Source organism: Colletotrichum truncatum, assembly GCF_014235925.2.
Source record: "Colletotrichum truncatum strain CMES1059 chromosome Unknown Contig_0002, whole genome shotgun sequence".
In the NCBI taxonomy this organism is placed as follows: Eukaryota; Fungi; Ascomycota; class Sordariomycetes; order Glomerellales; family Glomerellaceae; genus Colletotrichum; species Colletotrichum truncatum.
In genome coordinates this window covers 1,520,941-1,548,876 of record NW_027222399.1, presented here as the reverse complement: position 1 = coordinate 1,548,876, position 27,936 = coordinate 1,520,941, and the positions used below count along the sequence as shown (strand labels likewise).

Below are 27,936 nucleotides of genomic sequence, written 5' to 3'. Positions count from 1 at the left end.
GATGGAACTTGTGGCTAGCAGACCCTCTTTTTCGGTATTTTCTTTGGGATGGATTGCGGGAACCTCAGCTCCCACAGCTATCCCGAAGAGTGAGTTTGCACAGTAAGATAAGCTGAGGAAACAATCGCTTGTTCCTGATTATTTTCAGCTTGGTTGAGCTGACATCAGATGACGCACTCGATAAGTATAGAGCAATACCAATTGCCTTACCCATTGCGACGAATTTGCAACTGTATTAGCATGCCAGCATTTTCCTGTGAGGTGGTTCCAGATTGCGAAAGGGCGCACAGGGAGAAGGAAAGGGAGTCTCATCTTATAGTAGCAGTAGTACGGATGTCTTGAGAATCGGCACATTATCGCACGCTGGACGCCAGTCTCTCTGCTAACATGCCAACCTAAGATGCAGAGTACCTGAGCAAATTCGCCAAGCTGACCTACGCTACGGCAGCCATTGGGGGAGTGTGACAAGGGCTCGGCTACATTGCTTCTGAAGGGACCAACCAGCAGGCAGTACTGGACAGATTGGCTTTTTTTGGGTGACTAGAGGACATGCTGAGTCGTCGCAATGTACGCATGTACGCATTGGCAGCTCAGCAGCAGCTCAGCAAGTCCAGGTATTAGCCTGCTTGGATTCAAAAAATTGAGGAGCTTCAAGACCCCCTGGTGCTCTGTTTCCTTCCCAAACCCACCCGATTCCACGTGCAAAAAGTGCCGCCTCCCTCGCTCGCCCAGCTTTCGGAAGTTCTTTCTGTTCTTCCTGTTCTTGTCGCTAAATCACCCCCCGACACAAGCCAATCCTATCCCTCCGCTCTTGTCGTTATTTATTCCCCCAGTCGAACATCTCCGTCCCTTTTTCTACCTAACAAAGCCCCTTTCGCCTCGGCCATACTCCGAGACACGTTTGCCGAACAGCTCGATATCCGAGGTCATTCCTAACATTTATCCCGCAACCTACCGCATTCCCCATTCCAAGCTTGCTCCATTCACAAGCATTACCCCATACCCATAAACCAACGACTACAACCCTCCCCCGCGAAGAAGCACCCTCTTCCCTTGGTCAGGGCCCTTTCCCGTCATCACAAGTAGCAGAGCCATGGTCGCCGTCGCCACTATGCCCGCCCCCATTGGGGAGCCCCAGAAGCTGGAGAAGAAGCCTATCAAGTTCTCCAACTTGCTGTTGGGCGCCGGCTTGAACATGTTCGAGGTTACCACGCTCGGCCAGCCGCTCGAGGTCGTCAAGACCACCATGGCTGCCAACCGTGGCGACGGCTTTGGCACTGCCCTGGGCCGTATCTGGGGACGTGGCGGAGTCCTTGGCTGTGAGTATTTTCGTCCCTCCCCGTTTTTGCAATGAATATCATCACGAGTTTGATGGGATCTGATTGAGTCACAACTCGCACAAACACTTTGAATGCTGACATCCTTCAGTCTACCAGGGTCTTATCCCTTGGGCTTGGATTGAAGCCTCCACCAAGGGCGCCGTTCTCCTTTTCGTCGCCTCCGAGGCCGAGTTCTACGCCCGCAACGCTGGCGCTTCCGAGTTCGGCGGTGGTATCATTGGCGGTATCACCGGTGGTGTTGCCCAGGCTTATGCCACCATGGGTTTCTGCACTTGCATGAAGACGGTCGAGATCACCAAGCACAAGATGGCCGCCGCGGGCGTCAAGCCCCAGAGCACTTTTGCTACTTTCATGGACATCTACCGCAAGGAAGGTATCCGCGGTATTAACAAGGGTGTCAATGCCGTCGCCATCCGTCAAATGACTAACTGGGGTTCCCGTTTTGGTCTCTCTCGTCTGGCTGAGCAGAGCATCCGCGACATTACTGGCAAGAAGGAGGGCCAGAAGCTCAGCGCCTGGGAGAAGATTCTCGCCTCTAGTCTCGGTGGTGGTCTCAGCGCCTGGAACCAGCCGATTGAGGTTATCCGCGTTGAGATGCAGAGCAAGAAGGAGGATCCCAACCGACCCAAGAAGATGACGGTCGGCAACACTTTCCGCTACATCTACCAGACTAACGGTCTCTCCGGTCTCTACCGCGGCGTTGCCCCCCGTATTGGTCTCGGCATCTGGCAGACGGTTTGCATGGTTGCTTTGGGTGACATGTAAGTTCTTCCGCACAACATACAAAGTGGATCGCGCTAACCAATCGGTAACTATAGGGCAAAGACTTATGTCGAGAAGATCACTGGCGACAAGGTCACGGCTAAGCATTAAGAGACGGCGTTATGGAAACAATACCTGGAAAGGCTATTGGGATTTGGGTCGGGCCGGGTGGTAAAATGACGGGTGCAAACTCTATACCCGTCTAGGGGGGCTGGCACAGTTCCCTCGGCATCACGAATGGCTCCGCCGAGGCCCCGTGAGAGTAAAATCCCGGGGCTCCGCGTCTGTATCTGTTCTTGATTTGGTTTCGTGTTCACTTAGAGATATTTTGTTAGGAAGCGCTTTGCGCCCTTGGAACTATAGACAAATGCTTCATGCACTATGCTTCCCATCTGTGACATGCGCATCAGTGGACCAGAGTCGCAGCTGACCCCCACTCCGATCACCTCAAGATGCACGATTCGGGGCAACGTCCGGGTCGGTGTTCCTGCGCGGCTCCCGGGCCGGCCGAGCGTTAGTGCTCCGCCAGGTAAGACTTCAGAAGAGCCGCGCTGTTCCCGTCGGGGTCATGTGCGTTTGCTGAAACGTACTTTGTGGTCCGGAGTTGCGGTTCCACTGATTTGACGGCGCTTGAGCTGCAATCTGTGGAACTGTTGCGCGCTTGGACGACATATTGACCAACGCTGCTCTGACCAGTACCTATAACATCAGTCAAGAACTTGGTTTTGTATCTGTAAGAGTCGTCGCGATTGTGTGAATGTTTACGTGGCGACTGGAGATTTCCGAGCTTTTGTGACCCCAGGACGACATGGTTTTGCGTGTTAAGTTGAAACATACTGCTTTTAGTAAAAGTGTTGTATCAAGACACCTGAGTGCTGTAGACGCAAATTTAACAGCTTGTGTCGATGTACGATGATTTGAAAGGTGCATGGAATACCTGGAGAGGCCATATTGCTGAGACTTGAATTTCAACGAAGCCTGTTATTATAACCATGACGGATACATAAAGCATACAACACTTGGTGACGTCAGTGAAGAGTAACAATCGGGCAATTGTGCATGAGGGGACATTATTGTGCGTCGTGGGCCCTGGCCTCGGTTTTATTATCCACTCCTTTCCTCTACTCCTTTCCATTGTCGCCAACACATTTACGAAATACGTCCAGGAGACGGCGGACCTTGCTCAGAGATTTCACCATGTAGGTTTAGGTTTTGCCTGTGTCAAGCCTACTTTACTGTGTGCTCTGCGAATATTTTCACTATTATTATTTGTCCTTGTCAGTCCAAGTAGGTTTGTGAAGAAGATCTCTCGGCGTATCAATTGCTCAGCTGACTCGAGTTATGTCCTGTCTTTTCTCACCAGTCGTTGGATGAATGGGCAGCATCGTTGGAGAACGCTAGTATTTACCGGAACTGGTGTTTCACTGAGAGCAATTCAGGGAAGCCAGTATACTACGACTTTGTTTGCCCATTCATAAACTATTATAACTAAATGAGTGCCAACCATGAACTGCGTTATACATCAGCACATTCTACCAAGCCAGTCTCGTTTTCTGTGGCTTTCCGCCAGGTCGACTCTACCATCTTCTTGGTGCAGCCCAAGTCGATATTAAACCGCCAAATAAGATGTCCCTCATTTTCCTCATCCTGTCCACAAACAGGTTTCTCCAGCAGAGCACATGAGCCATGCTGTTTGAGGTTTTCCCACAAGTTATTGCAGACGGCAGGGATATCTTTGATGGGTTGTGCTCGAATTTCCCATGTTCTGCCCAGGCGCATCATCGTAGTCTCCTTTAGTGTCAGATGGCACTTTGTGAATGCCATTGACTTCGTGCTCTCCTCGACCGGGGGCCAGTTTATGGTGAAGTTGGCTCTCTTCTTGCTGCCGTCCCCGCCCGTTAGTGTAAAGTTGAACTTGAAGGAGCCTTTGGGGTCGGAGGAAACGTCGGTCGAGAGGGCGGAAGCCACAATATTAGGTATGGGTAGGGTGAATGTTGAAATGTTGTTGGCCTGGAGAGCGGCTTGGGAGACGTTGAGGACTGTCAGGCTAGTTGCAAAAAGCTGAGTTGGTGGCTTAGCGGTATAAGCTTCGACAAGGTGAGGCTTTCTAGAGCCACTGTCGTTCAAATCAATCTCACGAGCCGTCTCATCGAGCAGACTCTTGTCGTTAAAGGCGGAGGTTTGCAATGCTGGAGCATCGACATCTCGGAGCGTGACAGTAGGTCGGGAGACTGGGACACCAAAGACTCGGCGAGCAAAGGTGACGAGATTGTTGGCTTTGCGTACGTTGCCTCCACTGTGTCGGTTATGGGGGCTTGTGAGCTCGTCGTACGGACTGCGAGCCATGGGGTTCGCAGCCGAGAGTGAGACGGCGGAGACGAAGAAGAGCGATGTTTTGGTGAACTTCATGTTCTCTATCTCGACAATGATTGCGTCGCGAGGTAATGAAGCAAAAGTCTAGTTTTTTTGTTGAATGTCAGATTGAAATATAAAGATTCGCTTTGTGCCTTAAAACTGGCTCAATAGCGGATGTTTGCATTGATTTAATTGATTCCTCAAAGGTATCTCCGCTAACTTTGCCTTGATACAAGAAACAACCTGTTGAGCCAGACTTGCGGATAAGGCTACCTTGGGGGAGCTCAAGTTACCAAAGAATCGCCAACACAACCGAGAGAACAACCCGTAGGACTGGCCCATATTTCTTATGAGTGAAATTTAAGCTTAATTGATGTTTGTATGTCCGAGGGGAAAAATTGGACTTGTAGCGAACATGTACGTTCTTCCGGTCACCACGATGACACGTAACACCTAGTCAACAATATCACTTTCTACATAACGGTTTAGAAGGGATATCTTTAATATGAACTTTGATATTTGCTGCTGTTCAATAATGGAAATATAATTACGAGAAGGACCACAGTCAATTGGCGGTTTCATTGGGACGATTCTAGGCAGAAGCACAAACGGACGCAAAGATGGAGCCATACGGCTGAGCGAGATGATTCGTTGTATGGGTTTACGCTAAGGAGATGTCAGGTTTACAGCCAAGGAGCTCGCAATAATGTAAAACTATGACCATGGTATCAACCATATTCATGGAAAGTCTATTGGTCACTCCACCAATATACACAAGAGGCCACGACAACACTAACAGGGCCACCAATTAGTGTGGAAAGATTGGTAGCTTCATTAGTGATTTATACACTGGTTGGAACTACCAATATGGCCCACAAGAGATTTTTACCAGACTGCGGGCATGACTTGCCGTTGCGATGGCAAATAGTCCACCCGTGCGAGTCGTTCACAGGCTTCCGAAAATGTCGGTTATCTACAGGCCAAGTGTTGCGACTCAGCTATCAGATGTGCCACTGTGATACGGTACATGGGCTCGACCTTACAAGGCAACAATTGTGCAAAACCGCTGATATCGATTTTTTACGCACCGCTCACAATGATAGGCTCTGAAAACATGTGGTATGGTGCCATGCGACACATCCACAGTATATCAAGTTCCACAAGACTGCAAAGGCTACCTGTGGCCACTTACCCACGGAAGACACCTTCGGGCCTATTTATTTTACTACAATTGGGGCATTCAGGTGTATATAATTGTCCTACCATCTAGCTCGAAGGGCCATCCGTGTGCCTCTTTGACTATGTGTCTTGATCCTGCGTTTTCCGCCCGAGCAGCACCACAGAGGGTAGTTTCGGGCAACATTTACACCGTATATAACCGTTGCCAGTAGTCGCGTGATTTCTATGAGTTTCTTAGCGGGCTGTATTTGCTCGAAAATATTTCAAATCTTTCCAAGTAGTAGTTCAGTTGAAGATTCTTTCTGACTCACTTTGGAAGCAGCAGTCCTACACCTGTCACGTCGCTGCGGAAAGAGATATTTTCAACTACCGACTGAAGATGAAGACTCACTGTGAAGCTGCTGACCATACGGGATCAGCCATGATGGTCCCTGTAGCTTTGTTTATGCTCACTAATACCAGTCATAAGTTCAGTGGTTGTGTAGGCTTTCGAAGCGCCGATGAACGAATTGCCACAAGCGCTGCGCAAGGAAACCTCGTTAGATATTTGCTTGCCAAATGCTGAGAAGCTTTGTAAGAAACATTCGGTACGATGCTGTGATTTATTCTGGAGTTCCACTTGAGGCCTCGTAGTACCCAAGGCGACATCTAGGGTTTCAGGACGCAACAAAGGTCAGTGTCATGAAAGCCAGCGACCCGTCTATGTTCAACAGGTCAACCAGAAGACAACTTATTTAAAACCTTCTGAGCTGGAAAAATACTTGTGGCAAGCATCGAATTATGCGATAGTGTCTAATCCTACTGCCGTATTGGGTGTCCTGACGCAAGTTCTCTATCTATCAACACATGGCTCAACTGAGCAGCTACCCTTCTGCAAATTTGACACGAGGTAAGTGGTGGAACAGCCATATACTCCCAAAACAATGTACAATTGATGTTCGAATTCGCTCATGATTTCACATACTCAACACTGTAGCCAGTATCTCTCAAAATAAACTTGAGAAGTCTGAGCCAATGCTGTACGAGTAGGAATGGAGCTACACCAACGCCGGGGCTATGGATGAGAACCTACAAAATCGTTCGTGGCTATGAATGTTTGTGTAAATGATAACCATACAGCTGTTCACAATGTCTAGCCACGCGTAGGGGAAGCCTTGGTCAGTTTCCTGTCGATGGGCAGCTACACCCGTTTCTACGTCTCCTCAAGACACAACAAAATGGCCACGCCTTTGCCCGTCGTGTACTCGTACCTATGGTCGAGTGCGGTCTGTGTGAATGTCGGTCAAGAACTGGCCAGAGCTAGTGCGCACGAAGAAAAAACCAAGGCTGGCAAGTAACAGGCCGATTTCGCACCATGGATGTGACGAGTGTATAGATGGCCGCGGAAACGCCGAGGTATATACTACTGCTAACGAATATCTCGAGTCAACGGCAGCCTGGTATTTACCTCTAACGGTGAGGCTTAGGCCATAGCGTTAGCAAGTGCCACTATTCCAAGTCCAACGTCGTTGGTCCTCACGGCATGTAGATACCCCATGACTGACTAGCGCGAGAAGATGGGCCTCACTGGCGATAAACCACCAAGTCTGCCAACCCCCCCGTTTCCTCCATCCTAACTTCTTGAACCCTCGTCCCGAGGAGTTCCCACTTACTCATCCGTGTGGAGAATCAAAGGGCTAGCTACCACCAAGTCCCGTCATGCTTATCCACCATCTCTCGTAGTAGGGCCGTTCCTCCATTCCTATTTTCGCGCCGAATCGGCATTAAAAGCCGCACTACCACCTTGGCTAGGTTTTCCGCATCTTCCGAAAGCCGTACAGTGAAGCGGAGTTCGGTCGCTGTTTTCGTGCCAAAAGTCCCACAAACCGGAGAGCGAGCACCATGTCGGAAACGTACCGACATCTATCCATCCCAGTCTTGCCGTCCTAGGACCCTCCTTCCCCTGGGGGTGCATCTCTATTTGGGAACTGGAAAGAGAAGCCGGTTCAGAATAGCATTTGGAGCAAAAAAGAACGTTAGCGCGCCTGGCATGTCGAGTACCCACGATCGAGCTAGACTCCGTCATGCTAGACGGCGAGCCGAGGATAGGAGCCCTACCGGTGCGGCATCGACTGCATGATGCTAGCCTTGACCCGCAGGTCCTCTGCAAAATCAGGTCAAAGTAGCGTGTCTGTCCAGCTAGCTGGGCATCGCGGCCCACAACGAGCTCGAAGCTCGAAGCAGGTTCCTGAGCTTCCGCGGACCACCAGCGCAAAGCCCAGCCGACGTAGTCCTTCCAAACATGATAGCCAGCTTCACGTGTCATGAGAGACAGACTATAAGACTCAAAGCAACACGGCATCGCCGCCCGCAAGAACGGGCAGTCCCTTGACATGAATGAGGCTCTGCCGGCCAACCCACCACCATCCACACTTAGCCTCACCTCCACAACCTACCTCAACGTCGTGACCCAGTGGCCACAAGCTATCACGAAGCTTTCATGTAAGCCTCGATGCCTTACTCATAGCAGGGCCTATTTGAGACCCCTGAACCTAGATTTCGAAGCCAATGAACAAACGTTGAACAGTAAGCATACTACAGCCACATCACAGGCGGCATGAAGTTAGAAGACGTCAGCATTAACCAACACGGCCCGTCCGTATATTGTCTCTCTCCCCCCCCACACACTTCGTATGCCATTCACAAAGGTCAACCAGGGGTCTAGTTTTGGAAAAAAAAGGCTGTGATGAACCTCGCTCGTCATAGCCACTCCCGTATACTCAATAATGAGCCGAAAGTGACGTCGACCGTCCGATATCTCTCGCTCCCACTTTCCTTTCCTCTCAGCAAAGCACCCATACCCACCACCACCACTCTGGATATTCGTCCAACCAGGCCAGAGAAACTCTGCGTCCCGACCGAGCGTCTGACATTGGGGATATCTCATAGCCACAAAACTCAATCACCAAAGCCCACCCCTCCTCCGATCTCGATATCGCGACCGTAGCTTTTGCAGATCTAGGCACACGTACATATGCAGCCCGGTCGGCAACCGGAGTGAATTTGGGGAATTATCAGGCGGATCGTCCAACGAGTGATAAAAAAGTAACATCAGCCCCGGAGTTAATCACATCAGACGAAAGTCGGCACAGCTCATCGACAGCGGTGCCACTGACACACACCCACACTCAGTGAGGTAGGTCTACATGGCCGTCGTCAAAGGCAGATCTACAGCCCAAAAAAAAAGCAGCGGAAAGCATAGTTCTGCACAGCACGTTTGCCTCCGTCCGTACATTGTTCAAACAATGAGAACACACTCAGTCATCAACCAGTCCCAGTCCGATCTGAGCTGCACAAACGCAATGACGAAAGGGCAAAGTTATCAGCACACGTACGTAAGCACGTAACCAAGCCGCTCAGTAAAGCACAGTCGCGTCAATCATACAAGTCCGATGGATTCTGGCGGGAGGGTAAAAAAAAGATGACCAAGTTTCCCCCAACCCAAGATCCGGGGCACCATGCGGGCGTCCTGATCGCAAAAAAAAAAAAAAAAAAAAAAAAAAAAAAAGGTCATCAGCGACAACTTTCGCCATAACACATGCCATAGTATACACTCAAACCCGCCCAGCGCTTCGCGAAAACTCTAAAGACTATTAATAAAAAAATAAAAAAGTATTTTGAAACATCAAACCATAAATCGAATAGAGCGAAGATGCACAGACATCTCTCTGCCCAACCCTTTTGCGAAAACTTTACCCCAATCTCCCCCGAGCTGGAATTGGGGAAGAGTACTCTACTACGTAGTACACTAGAGCGAGAGAGAGCGACAGAGAGCGACAGAGAGAGAGAGGCGGAAACATTGGCAGAAGCACTGTGTACATGTCAAACTCATGCCATCCCACCATCTCGTTCGTTTCCCACCCCGCAATATCGGTGAAACTCGAAATGCATCAAGTCAAAGAAACACCGGCGGGATGACAAGAGAGAAAGAGAGAAACGCATGAAATTGGACCGTTAGCTTCTACGATCTCCCACGAGGGAAACAATGGGCAAACAAGAAACAAAGACCGGACGAACATCCGAAAGATTGGGTCTCCGCTCGCCCAATGAAGTCTGCGGTGAGTAATACCACTGAACGAGATCAAAGGCGTTTTACACGTTGCATATTCGTAAGCCAAATATCCTCAAAGAAAAGAGGGAAAAAAAAAAAGCCGTCAGGCGACCGAAGGTGGCGTGCTTCGCTGCATATTTGGCTGGGGAAATTCAAATGGGGGTGGAAAAGAAGGATCTCTTGGGATGAGAGCTTGTTTTCCTGCTGGGCTCGAATGATTTGCACACATGCAATCGCCAATGTTGCCAATATACTGGCGGGCGCCTTGGCTGGGTACCGTAGTTCCCCCCAGAGATTGACCGTGCTGTGGCAAGTTTCTCAATTGTTTGGTTATTGTTATTATTATTTTTCTCTGGGCATGGTTTGTCGCATCTCCGTGCAGGGAGCGACGAAGACGGCAAAGACGCGACAGACAATGTCCAAAAAAATGTGTGAAAGGAGGAAAGAAAATGAAATGTCGTTGCAAAATGACCCCTTCAAGCCACACGCCCAGCCGACGCCTGCCGCTTCGCTAGAGCAAGCTAAAGTGCTGAAGACGCTTTTCGGTCCTGTTGCCCTGGGGAAGCCAAGAAGCCAAGACAACAAAGGGGGGGCCTGGTCCAATAGATAAACAATCAACACAGTGAAATAGAGCTTAGCACAGCAAAAAAAAACACACAAGCCGTTTCATACCCTCCGAAAATCGAACCGATCTCCAGATAGTTGGTCACCTGCATGACACTCAACAATTATATCCGGTCCCACCTTGCGCCCTGGGACCTGCGGTGTCGAGATAGGTAGGTGATCGTAATTAGTGTTCGCAGCGGTCATCCCCCCAACTGGCCGAGTTAACACGCTTCCAAGCTTGCTTCTAGAAGGGCGGAAAGCACGAGGAAGCGCCGGCGGATGGGTGGATGAGGTCTGCTTCCTGCTATGCTGCTCTCACTCCTGTGGAGAAAAATCAAAGAGGTACTGTGTAGTTGGTCCAACCCGTATGGGCAACCCAGTTGCATACAGTAGTGCGTGGGTGGGAACAGCTGGCATCATCTCCAGGTCTGGCGCCATCTCTGATGTTTGCCTACTGGATTGCCGCGGCTCAGTCTCTGCAAGATGGAGACCCCAATCAAATGCCAGATCCATCCAGCCCATCCATCTATCCAACGTGAAGAGAGCTTCCAGCTCCATATTGCCCTAAAGTGCAAGGTCGCTTCCAACTGTGGAACATCGCATTGGACTTGCGTGCCAATGGACATCCTTCCGTCGAACCCTGCCGATAGATGGACGGAGACTTTCCGGCTTCTTCCCCCCCCCCCAAGGTCTTAATGTACCACCACGTCTACACTTACGGCGTAGCAGTGAGTAACATGGACCATAGCCTTTCCCTTACGATGGGGGACCCCAACACCAAAGGCTGAGGGAAACCGCGGCACAGAAACCGGCCCTATTCCTGGCAAGGTGCCTAAGCCCAGGTTCCCACTGACTCGTCTCCTTTCTCGTGGCTTCTCACAGAAACGGGGCGGGTTGGATCCATGGACCATGGCGACGAACCACAGCAAGATACGGGCCGTAATCGTTAGCCAACGGCAACTCCACGCAGTCAAGGTGAACCCTCACCGCTTGATGACGATGTTCCCGTAGAAAATGTCACCAGGTGACTCCCGAGTGCCGTACTAATGGTGGTCTCTCGTAAGACGAACCCCGTCCCCCAGTCCCAGCCTCGCCCAGGTCGGCCCTGCTACCAATGGCCTATTGGAACTTGCAAGATCCCGTGCAAGATCCAAACATTGACGTTCAACATGACCATCAAAGTTCCAGGTTAATATCAACGACAAATAATTACGTGGACTAGAAACCGGCTTTCTGACTGGGTTTCACGTTCATTGGTTTGTTTCAGGTCCCAGCTGGGCTTACTACTTCAAGCTGTCGATGGTGAGCTGTGCCGTGTGCGTATGGTGCGCATGCGACCTTGCAGCTGGCAGTCAGCCGCCTCGATTTGATGTTGTGCTGCGCGCGCCCGCTATCCTTGATGTTCCATCGCCAAGTACAGTAGCGAGACGAGTCTACGAGCTTGAGTCGGGCTAGCCACCACCGGGACGACGTTTGACGGCGGCCGACTGGCTGGCCTAACAGCATTCCTTCTCCCTTCCGGAACTCTTCATTCAGGTGTCTTGGCCGCATCTGCAGCTAAATTGATACTCGAGGTATGGCGCAGACGCATGTTTCGAGTGTCTCCATTCAGAATTAATTTCTTGCTGTACTCGGACGGAGACTCAATCTCGAATTTTTTATTTTGGCTCAATGACCATTCAGAATTAGGCCCCTCCAGGCAGCCTTGTGATGGCCGATGACGTCCATCGTGGAGGCATCGGACGCATTGAGCAATTTCAATCGGGCGAGATGAGGCAGCATGTCGACAGACTGGGAGGAACCGCCCCTTCCCAGTCATTAAGAGGAATCGAAATTCGACACGAGCTCCAGCCAAGCCCTATCAGGTACGCGCCGTTTCCGTAGTCATTGATGTAAACAAACGCGATGGTACCCATTTCACCCACAGGTTAATGTCCGAAGATGCCAGGGTTCATGGGCGCAAGTCGGTGACATGATGCAAATCAGGAAGCATGCCAGCCGTGCCCCCCAATGACAGCGCCCCCAGCGCCATTGATTAAACCCTTTTCGCCTCAAGCGCTTCAAATGCTTGCCTTTCCAGTTGGCAGCTGTGTCCTAACCAGACGAGAAAAATGGCCCTGCCATGATGGTGAGCTTGATCCAGGCCCCAATATTACCATTATCGATTTTGAGCGCGCTCCGCTACTCCTCTACCCACCCACCCATTCCCCACTTACAAGCTCATCCAGTCCGGAGGTGGGTGTATGGATGCTGAATCACCTCATCACCCACAGGAATCAAGATGACCGCTGCAAGCTGGGCTTGACATCCCCAGCAGAGCAGTCTTGCCCAGAAGACCCTGTTGAACGGCGGCATCCAGTGTGCCGTGCGCTGGGGAAAACGGCGTCGCGTGTAAACTTGGCCGATATTTTGGCAGCTGGATCGGGATTCGTGGCGTAGCGCGACCGAGCTTTCGTCGTGGCCAATCCCTGCTTGTCATTACCTGCGAATGTACGCCGGCAATGCGAAGAAGAAATGAGGTGATTGATAGGCCCAAGTCACATAGTGCCTCGACAGGTACAGCGCCGTAGGGGGCGCTGATCGCATTTGGAGAAATCAAACAAACAGGCACGCCGTTGCTGGAGGTTGGCGATGTCCAAGGACCCGAGTCGACAGCCAAGACTTTTGGGGTTCAACCTTTTCTCTCATATTGGCATCAATGCGACGACGATGGCCGTCGGACCCTCGAATTACCTGGGCCCTTACTCGCTCAATTTTCTCATTACCTCCACGGCTCAGCGGAAGTTTGCGGGCTAAATGCAAGAGCCAAGAAGGATCAACTATACTTAGGAACGGCCTTGTCTTAGAAGTTGCAAACGAGGCGGTCGTAGGTTGGGAAAAAGGCGCATATCAAAAGCTATCAACGCGGGCGGCCAAGACTCGTAAAGAGACGATTCGTTACAGGACCCGACCTTCTCCAAAGTCACTAGAGCCGACTGACTCGGAAGGGGGTCATGTAGACCCGGCTGGTGGCCGAATGAGGCTTCAAAGGGTAGGTTCGCAGCAGCAAGTGCGGGAGAATCAGGGCCGTCAAATCCCCGCACTCTACAGGATGCGGGAGCGGAGGCACAGTGCAGGTGCGTCGCGATTCGAGGGACGTAAATCGGGAGGTACGAGGAGCCGGGGGCTTCTCCGAGGATTGTGTGGTGGGTAGTGGTGCAGCGGCGCCCCAATGTGGCCAAGGCCAAATGTGTGGACAATATGCAAATCATCCAATCCAACTGCGAGATTTGAAATGGCTCATCTCTGCCGGCTCAGCGTGCTGCGTGCCTCTTTGCTGAGAATGGGAAGGAAGCACAAAGGCGGCGGTGAGTGAGCGCCGAGAGTCCCCACGAGTGCACGAGGACAATTGCGAGGTTTGGCGAGCGAGGGCGGGATCTCTCCAGGCTCCAGCTGCCCAGGTTCACAAGCAGGTTACGGATACCGCCATTGGACTATGAAGAATGACCACAGGTCCAGGCCAGGACATACAATGGCTCCAGATAGGCCCGGGCGTGGTCCGTGGCAAGGCATGGCAGGTTGGGATTGTGGAAGTAGCCGTGAATTAGAGTGGTGTACCCGTAATCCGTGCCCCGGGTCTCGGTGAGTGGTTTCAGCATCGGCGAATTTCTACAGAGCTAGGAGTCCCCGTCATGGTGGCAGCCAGCCGGGATGAGTAAACAGACTGGCGGTGGGCAGCCCAGCGTTTGCGAAGGCAAAATGGCCAAGCAAACTGAGGATTTGTAGGAAGACTGGATCCCCCGGCCTCCATAAACGGCGAGACCGAAGGCTTACCGGCACGGCTCCGATGACAAGGCAAGCCAGAACTGGTTTTTGGAGAACTTTACGCCTCAAACGGAGATAGCTGAAGCAGCGTCGATCAGGTAGCGTGCCCCAGAAAGCCTTAGGTCAGCTCCGTGGTCGCGAGGCGAGTTGGAGGAGGCGCCCTCTGTTGGAGGTTGGGTTTGGCGCGTGGTTGGTGTGAAAGTGACCCGTCGAGAGGTGCGGATCAGCCGGAGCGGCGGCGCCTGACTGAGTAAGAGGAAGGTAATGGAATGAAAGAGCCCTAGTCGCGATGACGTAGAGGCGCAAAATCCTTTTTCATGACAAACAAGCCGAGGAGAGCAGTTGGGGCCGTCGGTGCGGTTCCGACTCGGCCTGTCTGGTTCATTATCCATTCGACATGCCAACGAAGCAAAGCACGGGGCAAGGCAGAGTCTGGTCTGTGGTTCGAGTACACTGTCGGTAGTGGTACGGGTATGGATACAACAGGCCCGTGTGTTTTTTGATGAGCGATAAGCTGGAGCTGGAGTTGGAGTGGGCAAATAATTAACGAGGGTTTTTTCCGCAAACAATGGGGGACCCTGTATGCATGCGAGGTGCGGTGAACAGTGGGTAATCGTCCCGTAGCGCGTACCTGGCTGTAAAGAGGACTACAACGTGGATAATGCGTATTAGCCCGTTGAGGTTATTCTCCGCCCGGCCCAGAAGGAGGAGACCAAGAATCGAGAACAATTCGATAGAGACTACACCTGCCTCGCGACTGAAAAAGAAGAGGGATTTTGGGGTAGTTGCTGCTGTTGCTGCAGGACCCAGATTCTGCCGAGCATCGCATCCCACGTTTCCCCGGCCTGGAGAAAGAGGCCAGGCCTGACCAGACCAGAATGGCGCAGGAGGAAGCTCGACAAGACCAGCCAAAGTTGCAGCATCGAGTCTTGGCCTTGGAGAAAGCGACATGGGAGCATCCCATGTCTGTCAGGTCGTCCTTCTCTTCTTTATCCACAGCGGGGCGGGCTGGGCGGAGGCTCGCTTTCTCTTTCGTCGGGATCGTTGGCCGATGGGTCAGCGGGAGGGATTAGAAGTGGGCTGCACGGGTGGACAGTTTTCCGCTTGAGGGGAATATTGTACGGCTACGCAGCATGCAGCAAGGTACATTGACCTGGCTTTGCTGCTACTGTAAGCTCCCATGGCGGACAGGACAGGGCCCTCGATTGGGGCATTGGGGAAAGGGGGCTCCAGGGTCTCGATGGGCGCGATATGCACGTCGCGACAGGACGAGAGATGCTTGGTATTCGTAGTGCGCTTTCCAAGGTACGCGGGTCAAAAGACTCAAGATACCATAGTCTGGAAGACGGGCGATGTGGGTGTGATTTGTGGATGGCCCGATTTGACGGATTGACCTGTGCCAAAGGTGGGACATGTTAGTGGCAACAGTGGTGCTGCCGGCGATTGCCCTAGCACGGAAACAGGCAAGCACGAGTCGTTGCGGAATAGCCGCCCCAAGAGTTTAATGCTAATGTATTTTACAGAACCTGGTGCAGTTGCAGTAGGGCGGTTTGATAGTGGCGGTAGCCGATAGCTTGTACCCGTACTGGGACTGCACGATCTGTACGTAACGTCCTCGAAGCTGTCCGTCGATGCAGGCGTCGAGATGCAAGTATGTCCGGAGTGCCTCGAGTAGCGCGATATTTTCTTTCTCTCTTTCTCCCTTTCTGGGGGTGTCATCCACCGGCTCACTATCAAGGCACAAAGTAGTCTTTCTCCGTGTTCCGATCGTTTTGTCATTGTTGTCTAGCGTAGAAGGTGTGGCCGAGGTGCCGAATCTAGTAATAGAAACGCCTCTGGTTGGACGACGAATGCCGCTCTTCGGCTGCTGCAGAACCAGTAAAAAAATCCCATCACAGGACCTAGTGAAGGAAAAAAATTATCCGTTACTTACACACAGTATATGACTTTCGTTGGCAGGACCCAATAAACGGCAACTAGTACGTATCCTCAATCCAGATTTCCACACAGGCCACCTTACCTGTACCTGTTAGCTAGCCCAGCAGCGCAGCACAGGCCAGTTCCATCTGACCTCAAAAGCCAAGAATTGGGACTGAGAAGAAGTCAGAAAATGGCGCTCCGACAGTGCGTACACGGTGCTAAACGTGGGACAGGGCGTCCGCCTTTCAGAAAAGTTTGAAAGGGCCGTTTCCTGATAAGAGACGTTGGCAAGGCTCAATTGAATGGGGGGAGCAACCCACAAGGTTGATGACGGTTGCTCCCAGCCACCACCCAGGGGGCTTGTCAAAGCTCAGTTACTGATGAGCCCTGGGGCCTATCCAGGGGATGTGTTCCTCGCCGATGTTCTCATGACTGGTAACGACTCTTGGAGGACCAAAAGCTTGTTGCGATCCACCAACCTTGGAGTATTGCAAATTGAAAGGCATCATATAACAAGGCCGTGCTGTTTTCCAGCTTGAAAAACTGTGTGGACATCGCAATATCCCATGTCAACAAACATTGCAGGGAGATACGTACTCTAAATTTTTTTATTCTCTTCACAACTCGCACTAAGCATGTTAGTGTAAGACTGGCACGCGGTGTGATGTCCGCAATGTACGGAGTATGTGCAAAATGTTTGAAGAACAGCGACAGTGCAAAAAAACTTCACCCACATATTCCGGGCGGCACAAAAGTGTCGTGGAAGCGGTCAAATGCGCCAATTGGCGTCGCTTTATTCCAATTGAACCGAATGAGGCACTTAATGACGGTTGATGGGGACTGCACCATTTGCTGACCGCCATCCATCCATCCATCCACCCATTCATCCATCCGTCCATCCGTTGCGGCAAGGTGCTATGTAGACAAGTGCAGGAAAGAGGCAAGGGAGAAGGCGCTATCTGCCATCAGCAAGCAGCCACCGGACATCAGCGGTGCACGCTCCAACGAACTTGAGACGAGGCGACGAAAAATCCACGGTCTGATGCTGTCGTCTAAGGCCCCTTAGGGATCAGTGTCGTCATTTGCTGCCACGGTGCAAAAATCGCGCAAGCCGCCCTTCCTATTTGCTTGGGCAACTCCGGAGACCCCAGGAAGGGAAACAACGCGGAAGGACCGTCTGGAAGGCGAGGGAACCAGGGAAAAAAAAGGCGCACAATCTAGCAATCTGACGGTAAGGCAAAAAGGCCTAGCCTGACAGGTAAATGGTACGGCTAACTAGGTGTCAACAGGTACGGGCAGATGAAAAAGAGCTTACCTTAGAATTACCTACAAATTGTGCTTTAACCTTCACACGTTCTTTGTAGACATGCTTGAACAAGGTACCGAGGTGACCAGGTAGCACTGGGTAAAGCTGTACGTACCTGACTTCGACCCGTGAACCTGCCTTTCTGTCTCTCTGCCTGCCTTGCCCGCCCAGCCGGCGACTCCACAAGCTGGGAAAATAGGCCAGGTAAGGTAGGAACTAGGACGGGAAGCACACCTCTGCTTCCCCACGAGTGATGAGCGAGGTATCACCGACGTCCAGCGAGCCAGTCGCAGGCTTCGGCTAGGTGGGGGTGGTGGTGGCCATGACCCAGATGGGTGACTGAGCAAAGGAAATCAGAAAAAAAAAAAAAAAAACAAGGGAAGACGATACGTAAGTCGTGTTAGTGCAGCGGCAAAGCCATCTCGCCCAGTAGCAGAGCACCCGCAAGGGAAAAAAAAAAAAAAGGTGAATGAGGGACCACCTTCCCACTTCAAGTTGACCCCACATCGACTCCCACATCTGGGTCCAGGTGCAGGAGCAATCCCAGGTACTGCCGTACCTTACCTGGCCCCCCATGTCTCTAGAGTCGTTGTCTGCACTGATAGTCGCTGGCCTGCGTCTGAGAAACCTGCACATCGCCTGGTCCTGGGAACTCTAGCCCGGCGAGTCCATGTGGGGCATTATACTTTGTTTATTCGCGAGATTACCTTGCCCTTCTCAAAATTCGCACTGTAAGAACACTGTCCTTCTTACACCACTGGCCAACTCTGAGCGTGGGCAAGGGCCCCAGACCCCCCCGTCTGGGTGTTTGCATGGCTTCGTCCCTCTGGGAGCTTTGCCCCAAATGTGCCATCCCATCCGCGTAGCCGCAGGAAATCAGCGCGGAAAAGCCCAAGCTCTCTGTGCAGGATGACGGCGTAGTTGGCCCGTGTGTGCCAGGTCTGTGGCATACGAGGCGCTCCATTCCCTCGCTCACTCACCTCAGTCATCGTCGCCCGATGCACCCTACAAGTTACTCACCTTACCCGTTATCTGGTTGCGGTCATTGCCCCCAATTGCCGCCATAACCCAACCCTGATATCGGCGGCCATCCACCGTGCACTGATGAATGCGCTGCACACTGTATCAAGACCATGTACCTTGCCCCCCCAGACCATTGTATACCAATACTTTCATAGTTTAACTAGGGCCTTCGAAAGAGGTTTCTTTCGCGCCCATCATCAATCAATCCTTACCCTGTCTGGATGACTGACTGGCCCCCCCCAGTCCCAGTTCGATCCTTACCTGGTCTGGCCAGTCCTGTTCTCTCCGTTCAAGTTCTGCACTTACCGGGTCGTATCCATAGCTTGGTCTTTCGCGTACCGTGAACCGATCTCTGCATGTAGCTTCTCCAGCTTCATTTGCTTTCTCCGCGACCTGACCAACAGGTACCTGCCTACCTGGAGGTGGACCGTGTCGAAGACCTGGACCTTACCTCACCTTCCCTGCATTTTTTCTTTTTTGTTTCCTTCTCTCTTACGGATACCTTACCTGACCTTACGTTAAGGTCCTGGAGCTTTTTTACATACCCATCCGCCTTGCGTGAACTGGGGCTCCGTCATTGTCCACTTTGCGCTGTCTACCCTGTGCCTGTAACCTGTGCCTCTGTCTATGCCTGTGCCTGTTATTATTATTATTATTGTTGTTGTTGTTACTGTTGGCGCTGGTGCTGGTGCTGGTACTGCTGGCTGTATCATTGCCCTGTACTGTCCTTGTCATGTTACCTTTGTCGGAGCAAACCATGCAATTACTATAGTAGGCATGTTTGGAAGTGATGTCCAGGCCCTTGTAGGTCTTGCCGAACTGTTGCCGTCGCCGCCATCGCCGCCGTCCGTAATCCTCTTGTTTTTTTTTTTTTCTCCGTCGTCGCACTTTCTTCGCTACTCTCTCGCTGTTGCTCAAAAGAGTGAGAGAAAAAAAAGTGGACGGACTAATACCGTCGCTAGCGGGTACGTAGTGGAGACCCTTTTGGGACGTGGATTGGCTTCCCTCTTTCCCTTTCTCTCTGCCCTGGGTCAGCGTCGGCCGGATAGCTCGCTCCACGGTCCACGCCCACACCATTCACGCTCACTCCCCAACCCACGTCTTCGTTCCACACCCCCATTGCCCACACCTCCCGCCTTGTATCCACTCCCCTCGTCCACCAGGTACGCCTACTGCTTGTTGCTGCTGTTGATCCTATTGCTGCTGCACCACACACACTCACGGCCCAGTGTGGTCGCCTCTTTCTGCTTGTCGCTCGTGTCTCTCTCCCCAAGCCCGCACTTTCTTTAAAATAGCGAAGCTTCCGCACCTCTTGACCGAACCTCCTTTCCCTTCTCTTTTCTCATCACCCACGAAGGCTGCCTTTTTCATAGATTGCCTTTCACATTCGTGTGGTGCTCAACCTCCCTCCCCTCTCCACTCTCTCCCTCTTCTCAATCACCTTTCCTACGACCTACAAGTCAGTATTCCTAGGCTCGTTCCTAAGAAGACCACTACCAGCGCCTTGTCGTAACCCGGAAAACAACCAATTCAACTCCTAATATCCGCGACTACTTTTTACCTTTCACCTATTCGCGCATAATAGCTTGAGCAGAGCTTGTCTGCCTCAAAATCAGTCGCCATGGCCGAGTCTAACACCGCGGCGCCGGCCATCAACACGCCCATCGAGGGCCACAAGTTCGACGAGAAGGAGCGCCCCGTCGAGGCTCCCCCCGCCTCCAAGCCTAAGGTTGAGGAAGACGAGGAGGAGGATGAGGATATCGATGCTCTCATCGAGGACCTTGAGAGTCAGGATGGTCACATCGACGAGGAGGAAGAGGGTATGTCATTGCGCCCGCAATTGCACAGCAGAGTTAGCAGCAAAACGTTGCTCCTCTAGTTTGGCATGCACAATTCCCCTCGCCGAGACATGGCGCTAACCCACGACTTACAGATGACACCCCTGGTGTTGGCCGCGTCGTCCCCGAGGAGCAGCTCCAGACTGACACCCGTCTCGGTCTCACTGAGCAGGAGGTTCTCAACCGCCGCAAGAAGTGGGGTCGCAACGAGATGGCTGAGGCCAAGGAGAACCTCATTCTGAAGTTTGTATGTCACTCCGATGCCCTGCGCTGTCCCCACCGGAGCAATTGCTGACCCCTGCTGCAGTTCATGTTCTTCGTCGGTCCCATTCAGTTCGTCATGGAGGCTGCCGCTGTCCTTGCCGCTGGTCTCGAGGACTGGATCGATTTCGGTGTCATTTGCGGTCTTCTGCTGCTTAACGCTGTTGTCGGTTTTGTTCAGGAATTCCAGGCTGGTTCTGTAAGTCAACAAGGCCCCACAACACTGGCACGCGTTGCCAGGGGTTCCCGCGAATTTCATTGCTAACCAACCACAGATCGTCGCTGAACTCAAGAAGACTCTTGCCCTGAAGGCTGTTGTTCTCCGTGACGGCACCCTGAAGGAGGTTGAGGCCCCTGAAGTTGTCCCCGGTGATATCCTCCAGGTTGAGGAGGGTACCATCATCCCCGCTGATGGAAGAATTGTTACCGAGGATGCTTTCCTCCAGGTTGACCAGTCCGCCATCACTGGTGAGTCTCTGGCTGTTGACAAGCACCAGAACGACTCTTGCTATGCTTCTTCCGCTATCAAGCGTGGTGAGGCTTTCATCATCGTTACTGCCACTGGTGACAACACCTTCGTCGGTCGCGCTGCCGCTCTCGTCAATGCCGCCTCCGCTGGTTCTGGTCACTTCACTGAGGTTCTGAACGGCATTGGTACCATCCTCTTGGTCCTTGTCGTCTTCACTCTCCTCATCGTCTGGGTTTCCTCCTTCTACCGCTCCAACGGCATTGTCGACATCCTCCGCTTCACCCTCGCCATTACCATCATCGGTGTCCCCGTCGGTCTTCCCGCCGTCGTTACCACCACCATGGCTGTCGGTGCCGCCTACCTTGCCAAGAAGAAGGCCATTGTCCAGAAGCTCTCCGCCATCGAGTCCCTTGCTGGTGTCGAGATTCTCTGCTCTGACAAGACTGGTACCCTGACCAAGAACAAGCTCTCTCTTGCCGAGCCCTACACCGTCGCCGGTGTCGACCCCGAGGACCTCATGCTCACTGCCTGCTTGGCTGCTTCCCGCAAGAAGAAGGGTATGGATGCCATTGACAAGGCTTTCCTCAAGTCTCTGCGCTACTACCCCCGTGCCAAGTCCGTTCTCTCCAAGTACCAGGTTCTTGAGTTCTACCCCTTCGACCCCGTCTCCAAGAAGGTTACTGCCATTGTCCAGTCCCCTGCCGGCGAGAAGATCACCTGCGTCAAGGGAGCTCCCCTCTTCGTCCTCAAGACCGTTGAGGAGGACCACGAGATCCCTGAGGAGATCGACCAGGCCTACAAGAACAAGGTTGCCGAGTTCGCTACCCGTGGTTTCCGTTCCCTCGGTGTTGCCCGCAAGCGTGGCGAGCACGGCACCTGGGAGATCCTCGGTATCATGCCCTGCTCTGACCCCCCTCGTCACGACACTGCCCGCACCGTCAACGAGGCCAAGGGTCTTGGTCTGTCCATCAAGATGCTTACTGGTGACGCCGTCGGTATTGCCCGTGAGACTTCCCGCCAGCTCGGTCTCGGCACCAACATCTACAACGCTGAGCGCCTCGGTCTCGGTGGTGGCGGTGACATGCCCGGTTCTGAGGTTTACGACTTCGTCGAGGCTGCCGATGGTTTCGCTGAGGTCTTCCCCCAGCACAAGTACAACGTCGTCGAGATCCTTCAGCAGCGTGGTTACCTCGTTGCCATGACTGGTGACGGTGTCAACGACGCTCCCTCCCTGAAGAAGGCCGACACTGGTATCGCCGTCGAGGGTGCTTCTGACGCTGCCCGCTCCGCTGCCGACATTGTCTTCCTTGCCCCCGGTCTTGGTGCCATCATTGACGCCCTGAAGACTTCCCGCCAGATTTTCCACCGCATGTACGCCTACGTCGTCTACCGTATTGCCCTGTCCATCCACTTGGAGATCTACCTCGGTCTTTGGATTGCCATCCTCAACCGCTCCCTCAACATTGAGCTTGTCGTCTTCATCGCCATTTTCGCCGATATCGCCACCCTGGCCATCGCCTACGACAACGCTCCCTTCTCCAAGACCCCCGTCAAGTGGAACCTGCCCAAGCTCTGGGGTATGTCTGTCCTTCTCGGTGTCGTCCTGGCTGTTGGTACCTGGATCACTGTCACCACCATGTACGCTCACGGCCCCGACGGTGGTATTGTCCAGAACTTCGGTAACATGGATGAGGTTCTCTTCCTTGAGATCTCCCTTACCGAGAACTGGCTCATCTTCATCACTCGTGCCAACGGACCCTTCTGGTCTTCCATCCCCTCGTGGCAGCTGTCCGGTGCTATCCTCGTCGTCGACATCCTCGCCACGCTCTTCTGTATCTTCGGTTGGTTCCAGCACGGCGAGCAGACCTCCATCGTCGCCGTTGTCCGTATCTGGATCTTCTCCTTCGGTGTTTTCTGCGTCTGCGCTGGTGTCTACTACATGCTCCAGGACAGCACTGGCTTCGACAACCTCATGCACGGCAAGTCGCCCAAGGGCAGCCAGAAGCAGCGCTCGCTCGAGGACTTTGGTAAGTTTTGATACCCCCATTACCCCACACTGCCTGTTACAGGATAGTAGCTAACCGTTTCATCAGTTGTCTCCCTGCAGCGTGTCTCCACTCAGCACGAGAAGTCCCAGTAAACAATAACATCTTGATGGGGTCGGACTTGGACATGACGCGATTCGTGCCGTGCCCAACCGGCTCCGTGGATGCTCTTTCTCAGGCCTGCTAGACTTTTGGCCTTAATGAGACCGGAGGAGAAAAGGACATTGCTTTCTCTTTGTTTAAAATTGTACGATGTCAACCTCATCGGTAATTACTGTGATTAAGTGGGAGAGGGGGAGAATACCCTGATAGTGCGTCTAGACCTAATACAAATTCGTAAAATTATAAAATCATTGCATGTGGCATTTTGATAGTGTGATGAGTTGTGCCGTGATGGTTGTTTCAGGCAACATCCAAAGTGTTTGGATGAAGCAGACGGCAGGTAGGTTGAATTACCAAAGTCTTTTGGTATACCTTGACTTAGGTCTCGATTCTATAGCATATATGCAGTAAAATTTGGGTGTCTTGGTAGCATTAAACCTAGGACGCGCATGTTGTTCATCTGTAGTTTCATTCGATTCAATTATTTGTATATGTCTGTCTATTGAGGAACGACGACATCCTTAGAGGTATCCAACTCCTCGTGTCTTCTCAGGTCCATCGGTCTATCAAGCAAGGGCACGACATAAGGGTCGAAGGTCTTCCAGTAGGGGTTCTCAAGGTGGTACTTTTGGCTCTGGAGAACGATGGCGAGTTAGTAGCCAATCTACAGTTATGGTGTGCCGCATGGATAACTCACAGCTTCGGTCTCGAAGCGCTCTACGATGGTAAATGACCTGGGGTCATGGACGTCCTGCATGACGAACCAGCTGACTGTCTCCCTGTCCTGGGAATAGACGCGAGAGGCCTCGATGAGCTTGGCCTTGATGCGCTCAACCGAGTCAGGATGGTCGTTCGCGTGGAGGTGAACGGTAATTGTGTAGACCATTTTGTAAAGTAGAGGAGAGTTTCAATTGACTATATTCCCTCGTTTGGTGATTAATCAAGAAAGCTATAGGGAGTAGCTGTTGGAGGTGAAGGTGGTTGAGGTTGGAAAGGGAGAGAGAAAAAGAGCTCTGGCCTAGCTATCCTGCTTGAGCGGGGTGGAGGGGCAGGTTGACAAGCTCAGTAGAGGGGCGAAGTGGAGAGAGATACAGGAGAGGAGGGGTTTCCAGGTTCAGTGCATTGAGTTTGGCCGGCGTCGATGCGGCTTTGTGGGGTGGCTGTTTTTTTTTTTTTTCATGGAACGCGTGGAATGTCTCTTGGGGAAGTTATTCTAGCTTGGCAACACGGGCAGTGTCTTGGATTTTTCTTTCATGATGATTTCCTTCTTTTCTTCTTCTTCTTTTCCAACTTCAGCACCTTGTAGCATAAAACCGTTGAGATTCGGCTTGGCTTTGGTTTACCAGGGCTGCAGTACAGCCACTTTGAACTGGGTATGTGTGGATGATGATATCAGCCTCAATACGAAGTCCACCGGACACTGGGGATATGGACCTTGGCCGGGTTGTGAACCCATGCTTCTTTCTTTTCGTCTACATTGCGGCTTCTGAGTAGAGAATTGGCGGTTCGTAGAACGTTTTACAAATCTTTTCGTCTTAGGAGGTTGGTAATCAAATGACCTAGAGCCATCCTGCACTTCGCCGATAATGGCCGGCGTCACGAAACCATCGGCGTCTGCCGTCGGAAGCTGCTCCCGAACTATATCACACTCGAAGACTAACAGGTAGAGGAAACATCCCCCCGGAGCCGCCTAGCCTCGAAGACTCTGCGAAGGTGAAGCCAAGCTTTTGTAGCGCTGCCCAGCCAGACCGCCGCTGTCAAACAAGCGGTGGCTGGAGAAAGCACTCTTCACAAGCATGAAAAGGCGGGAAAGACTAAGAGTTCTTCTAGAGCGGCCGACCATTGTAGCGAGGCCGATAGCATCTAGTATAGTGTTAGTCTCGCTGTTTCTCCCGGCGCGATCGAGGTTTGGCTGCAAGTCTCCACGGCATTTGGAGGCTTGTCGCATTTTGTGGAGGTGCCTTAGATGGGGGTAAATGCAGCGAATGTAAGCACTGGCTATGGCGCTGTCTAATGCAGTGTACCACCCACCACCACCACTACTACCACCACCACACACCCTAAGAGCACACCCCCCTTCCGGGGGACCGGCACCGACCGCCACTTCACCGTGTTACCCACTTTTATTTTTTTCTGTGGTGGTGGTTGTCTCCCCCGGCCTTCCTGCCGCACATCGACCTTCTATCTTGTCCGTTGTTGCCGTACCACATTGCCTGCTCGGCGCCACCGACGCCATCTTCCTTCGGGGGTTACTCTCTTTGTCATCACCAAGACGACATCGTACACGAGCTTCCATGCACGTTTTTCCCAATTACACGTGCGATTGACAATCTGTCTGTAGTTTGCTGCTGTTGTTGTTGCACACCATCAAGCCCAACAAGCGGCATACGCTATTCAGCTCTGGTCACAGTATCATCTCCTTAGCTCGAGAAACTGTGTGCTGCCCTGTCTGGATCTTTGGATGAGAAAACGGAAAGGGAACTAACACAGGATTCGTGCCTTTCTTCTTTAGTGTTTTACTCTCTTGGGGGCAAAAAGGACGGTGGCTTCTTCCACATCTGGCAAATTTACTCATCTCCTCTGGTCACCGTCTCTTAGACGATACACGCATATAAACACACACAAACGTATACACGCAACACTCCCCTTAGAATACTGGAAGACCAGTGTCTTCGTCATCCGACACCTTCTTATTTCTACCCCTTTTGTTCGGAGCCGAAGGCACTGCACTACCCAGAGCGCTCGTCTGCTCCGACGCCATGGCACCCCAACAACGGATGCAAATCCCTGGGTTTTACTACGGTAATATCGACACGCCCCTACCCCTACATCACCCATAGTCTCTCCTCGGCATGACTCTGTTCTTACATGACCACGGCTGACTCGGACGGTTAGATGAAGAAAAGGGTAAGTATTTCAAAATTGAAAAGGCCCAGTCGGCCCCGCAAAACGCCGCGTGGTCCGCCGAGAGCGTCAAGCGCCGTAAGATCCAGCACCGCGAGGCCGAGGCGGTGGCGGCCCGCCGGGAACGCCTGAAGCGGCACATTGTCCGGTCCGCCATCCTCCGGGACCCGCTGCTCGGCGGTTTCTTAGAGGCCGAGCTTGGTGTCTCACGGCGGGAGAGGAAGTTACGTGCCGGCGCCGGCGGCGAGTTTGGACTAGAAGATGTGCCAGCCGTTGCGTGGACGACGAGCTTGACGGACAAGGGAGACGTGCCTTTTGTGCCTAGCTTCGCAAGGCAGAGGTTCCCCAACATTCCGTGCTTTTATGTCGGCGGGGACGATGTCAAGACGGGGCTGGGGGTTGCGTATGCGAGTGAGTTGATGAGCCCCTGGTTTTGGAGATATCCTTTGCTGAGAAGGTAGCTGTCGACGAGGAGACTTTGATTGGGTCTTATATTCCCACGGATGAGAACGAGAGGTATTACCAAAAAAAAGTCTCAATCGTGATTTCAGGTCATCGTGCTGACACTACTCAGGATATCCTTCAGTACGGATACGTCCGGCCGTCCGGAACACCGTCTCTCGCATCGCCACGAGATGATCGGTTGTCCGCAAATCTCATCTATAAACTACCACCCTCACTCCCACCGCATGATTGTCACCTCCCGCGAACCCAGCAACACCTGCGACATATTTCTCTTCTCCCCTCCCAAATCAGCACCAAACGACGACCGGCCCCTTTGGCTTCTTGACCGAGGTAACTTGCCCCTTGATCCCCTACCAGTGCCTTTCTTCTTTCAATTCAGTCCAAAGACTCACCTCTTGCAGCAAACAACCTCCGCCACATCGCCTTCAACACAGGCCGACGAGAAGGCGTAGTAAACCAAACAACACCCGCGCCACCCTCATCGTCATCCCTAACCTGCATCATCGGAACCAGCTATGGCCTTCTCAAACTAACATCCGACGAACGTATCCATTGGCTCGGCCCCCAACGACCGCGGCCAGGTCCCGCGGAGGGCGACTTCTTCGACCAGAGTTTCCTCCCCGAAAACCCCAGCGTCCTCCTAGCTGGCGGACGCAACCGCGACGTGAAGCTGATCGACCTTCGCGTCAAGTGGTCCGAATGGGAATCCCTGCCTGCGGGGCCCATAGCACACCTAAAAGCCGTCAACCGGCACCAGTTCGTCACCGCGGGACCTCGGTCCCGGATGGCGGTTTTTGATATCCGCTACCGCCGGTCGAAGCCGAACGGCACCAAGCCCGTCGTCGAGTTTGCGGCATACCGGAACGAGGCGCACATGCACATCGGCTGGGACGTCGACGTGGCTTCGGGCGTCGTGGCGGCCGCTCATGATGACGGATCTGTAGGGATGTACTCGCTGTTGTCGGGCAGGAGGCTTCGGTGTCCCGCCGTGGACGTTATCAAGGCCAGGACGCCGGTGAAGAGTCTCCAGTTTCAGACGATGCCGGGGAGGAGGCACCCGAGTTTGTTCGTGGGCGTAGGGCCGAATTTGAAGATGTTTTCCGTCGGGTCCGTTGCGACGGATGATGAGTGTTGAAACTCTCTGTGGGAGTAGGATACCCTAGCCGGCGACGACGGCTTTGTTTGGAGAAATGGATTCTGAATGCTGTATTCGGGACTGCGATGTTGGGTTTGGGGGAGTGATGTAGCGTAGCATTTGATCATCGCCACAGGGTATTACACCCGAAAATATCACCATGAATTACAATTATATCCTGTGTCCTTGGCGGCGCATCTATACGATTGCCTCCTTTGTATGGGTGGCCATCGTCGTCGATGCCCCAGAGACATTGACATTGTCTGGGATTTGGTTATGCCAACACGGGACGTCGAGATGGACCGGCAAACGATGTCCTCTCTCCGTGCTGG

At 52.6% G+C, this 27,936-nt stretch overlaps 5 protein-coding genes across 5 annotated transcripts; 3 read left to right on the top strand and 2 right to left on the bottom strand.

Moving 5' to 3' along the window:
* Positions 1 to 1,093: 1,093 nt before the first annotated feature.
* CTRU02_203386 (Citrate/oxoglutarate carrier protein 2) lies at positions 1,094 to 2,213 on the top strand (the record flags this gene model as incomplete). Its single annotated transcript, XM_036724010.1, has 3 exons — positions 1,094 to 1,319; positions 1,429 to 2,101; positions 2,159 to 2,213. 3 exons carry the CDS (start codon positions 1,094 to 1,096, stop codon positions 2,211 to 2,213), a joined length of 954 nt encoding a protein of 317 aa, XP_036584124.1.
* A 1,404-nt stretch (positions 2,214 to 3,617) lies between these two features.
* CTRU02_203385 (uncharacterized protein) lies at positions 3,618 to 4,511 on the bottom strand (the record flags this gene model as incomplete). The annotated part of the gene is made up of 1 exon (XM_036724009.1): positions 3,618 to 4,511. One exon carries the CDS (start codon positions 4,509 to 4,511, stop codon positions 3,618 to 3,620), a length of 894 nt encoding a protein of 297 aa, XP_036584123.1.
* Positions 4,512 to 20,006: 15,495 nt separating this feature from the next.
* CTRU02_203384 (plasma membrane atpase) lies at positions 20,007 to 22,991 on the top strand (the record flags this gene model as incomplete). Its single annotated transcript, XM_036724008.2, has 4 exons — positions 20,007 to 20,205; positions 20,319 to 20,470; positions 20,531 to 20,683; positions 20,760 to 22,991. 4 exons carry the CDS (start codon positions 20,007 to 20,009, stop codon positions 22,989 to 22,991), a joined length of 2,736 nt encoding a protein of 911 aa, XP_036584122.2.
* Positions 22,992 to 23,599: 608 nt separating this feature from the next.
* Positions 23,600 to 23,986, bottom strand: CTRU02_203383 (uncharacterized protein; the record flags this gene model as incomplete). The annotated part of the gene is made up of 2 exons (XM_036724007.1): positions 23,600 to 23,734; positions 23,798 to 23,986. 2 exons carry the CDS (start codon positions 23,984 to 23,986, stop codon positions 23,600 to 23,602), a joined length of 324 nt encoding a protein of 107 aa, XP_036584121.1.
* A 1,873-nt stretch (positions 23,987 to 25,859) lies between these two features.
* On the top strand, positions 25,860 to 27,604 carry CTRU02_203382 (uncharacterized protein; the record flags this gene model as incomplete). The annotated part of the gene is made up of 5 exons (XM_036724006.1): positions 25,860 to 25,902; positions 25,996 to 26,415; positions 26,466 to 26,520; positions 26,579 to 26,799; positions 26,871 to 27,604. The coding sequence occupies 5 exons, from the start codon at positions 25,860 to 25,862 to the stop codon at positions 27,602 to 27,604; spliced, it is 1,473 nt and encodes a 490-aa protein (XP_036584120.1).
* Positions 27,605 to 27,936: the final 332 nt, after the last annotated feature.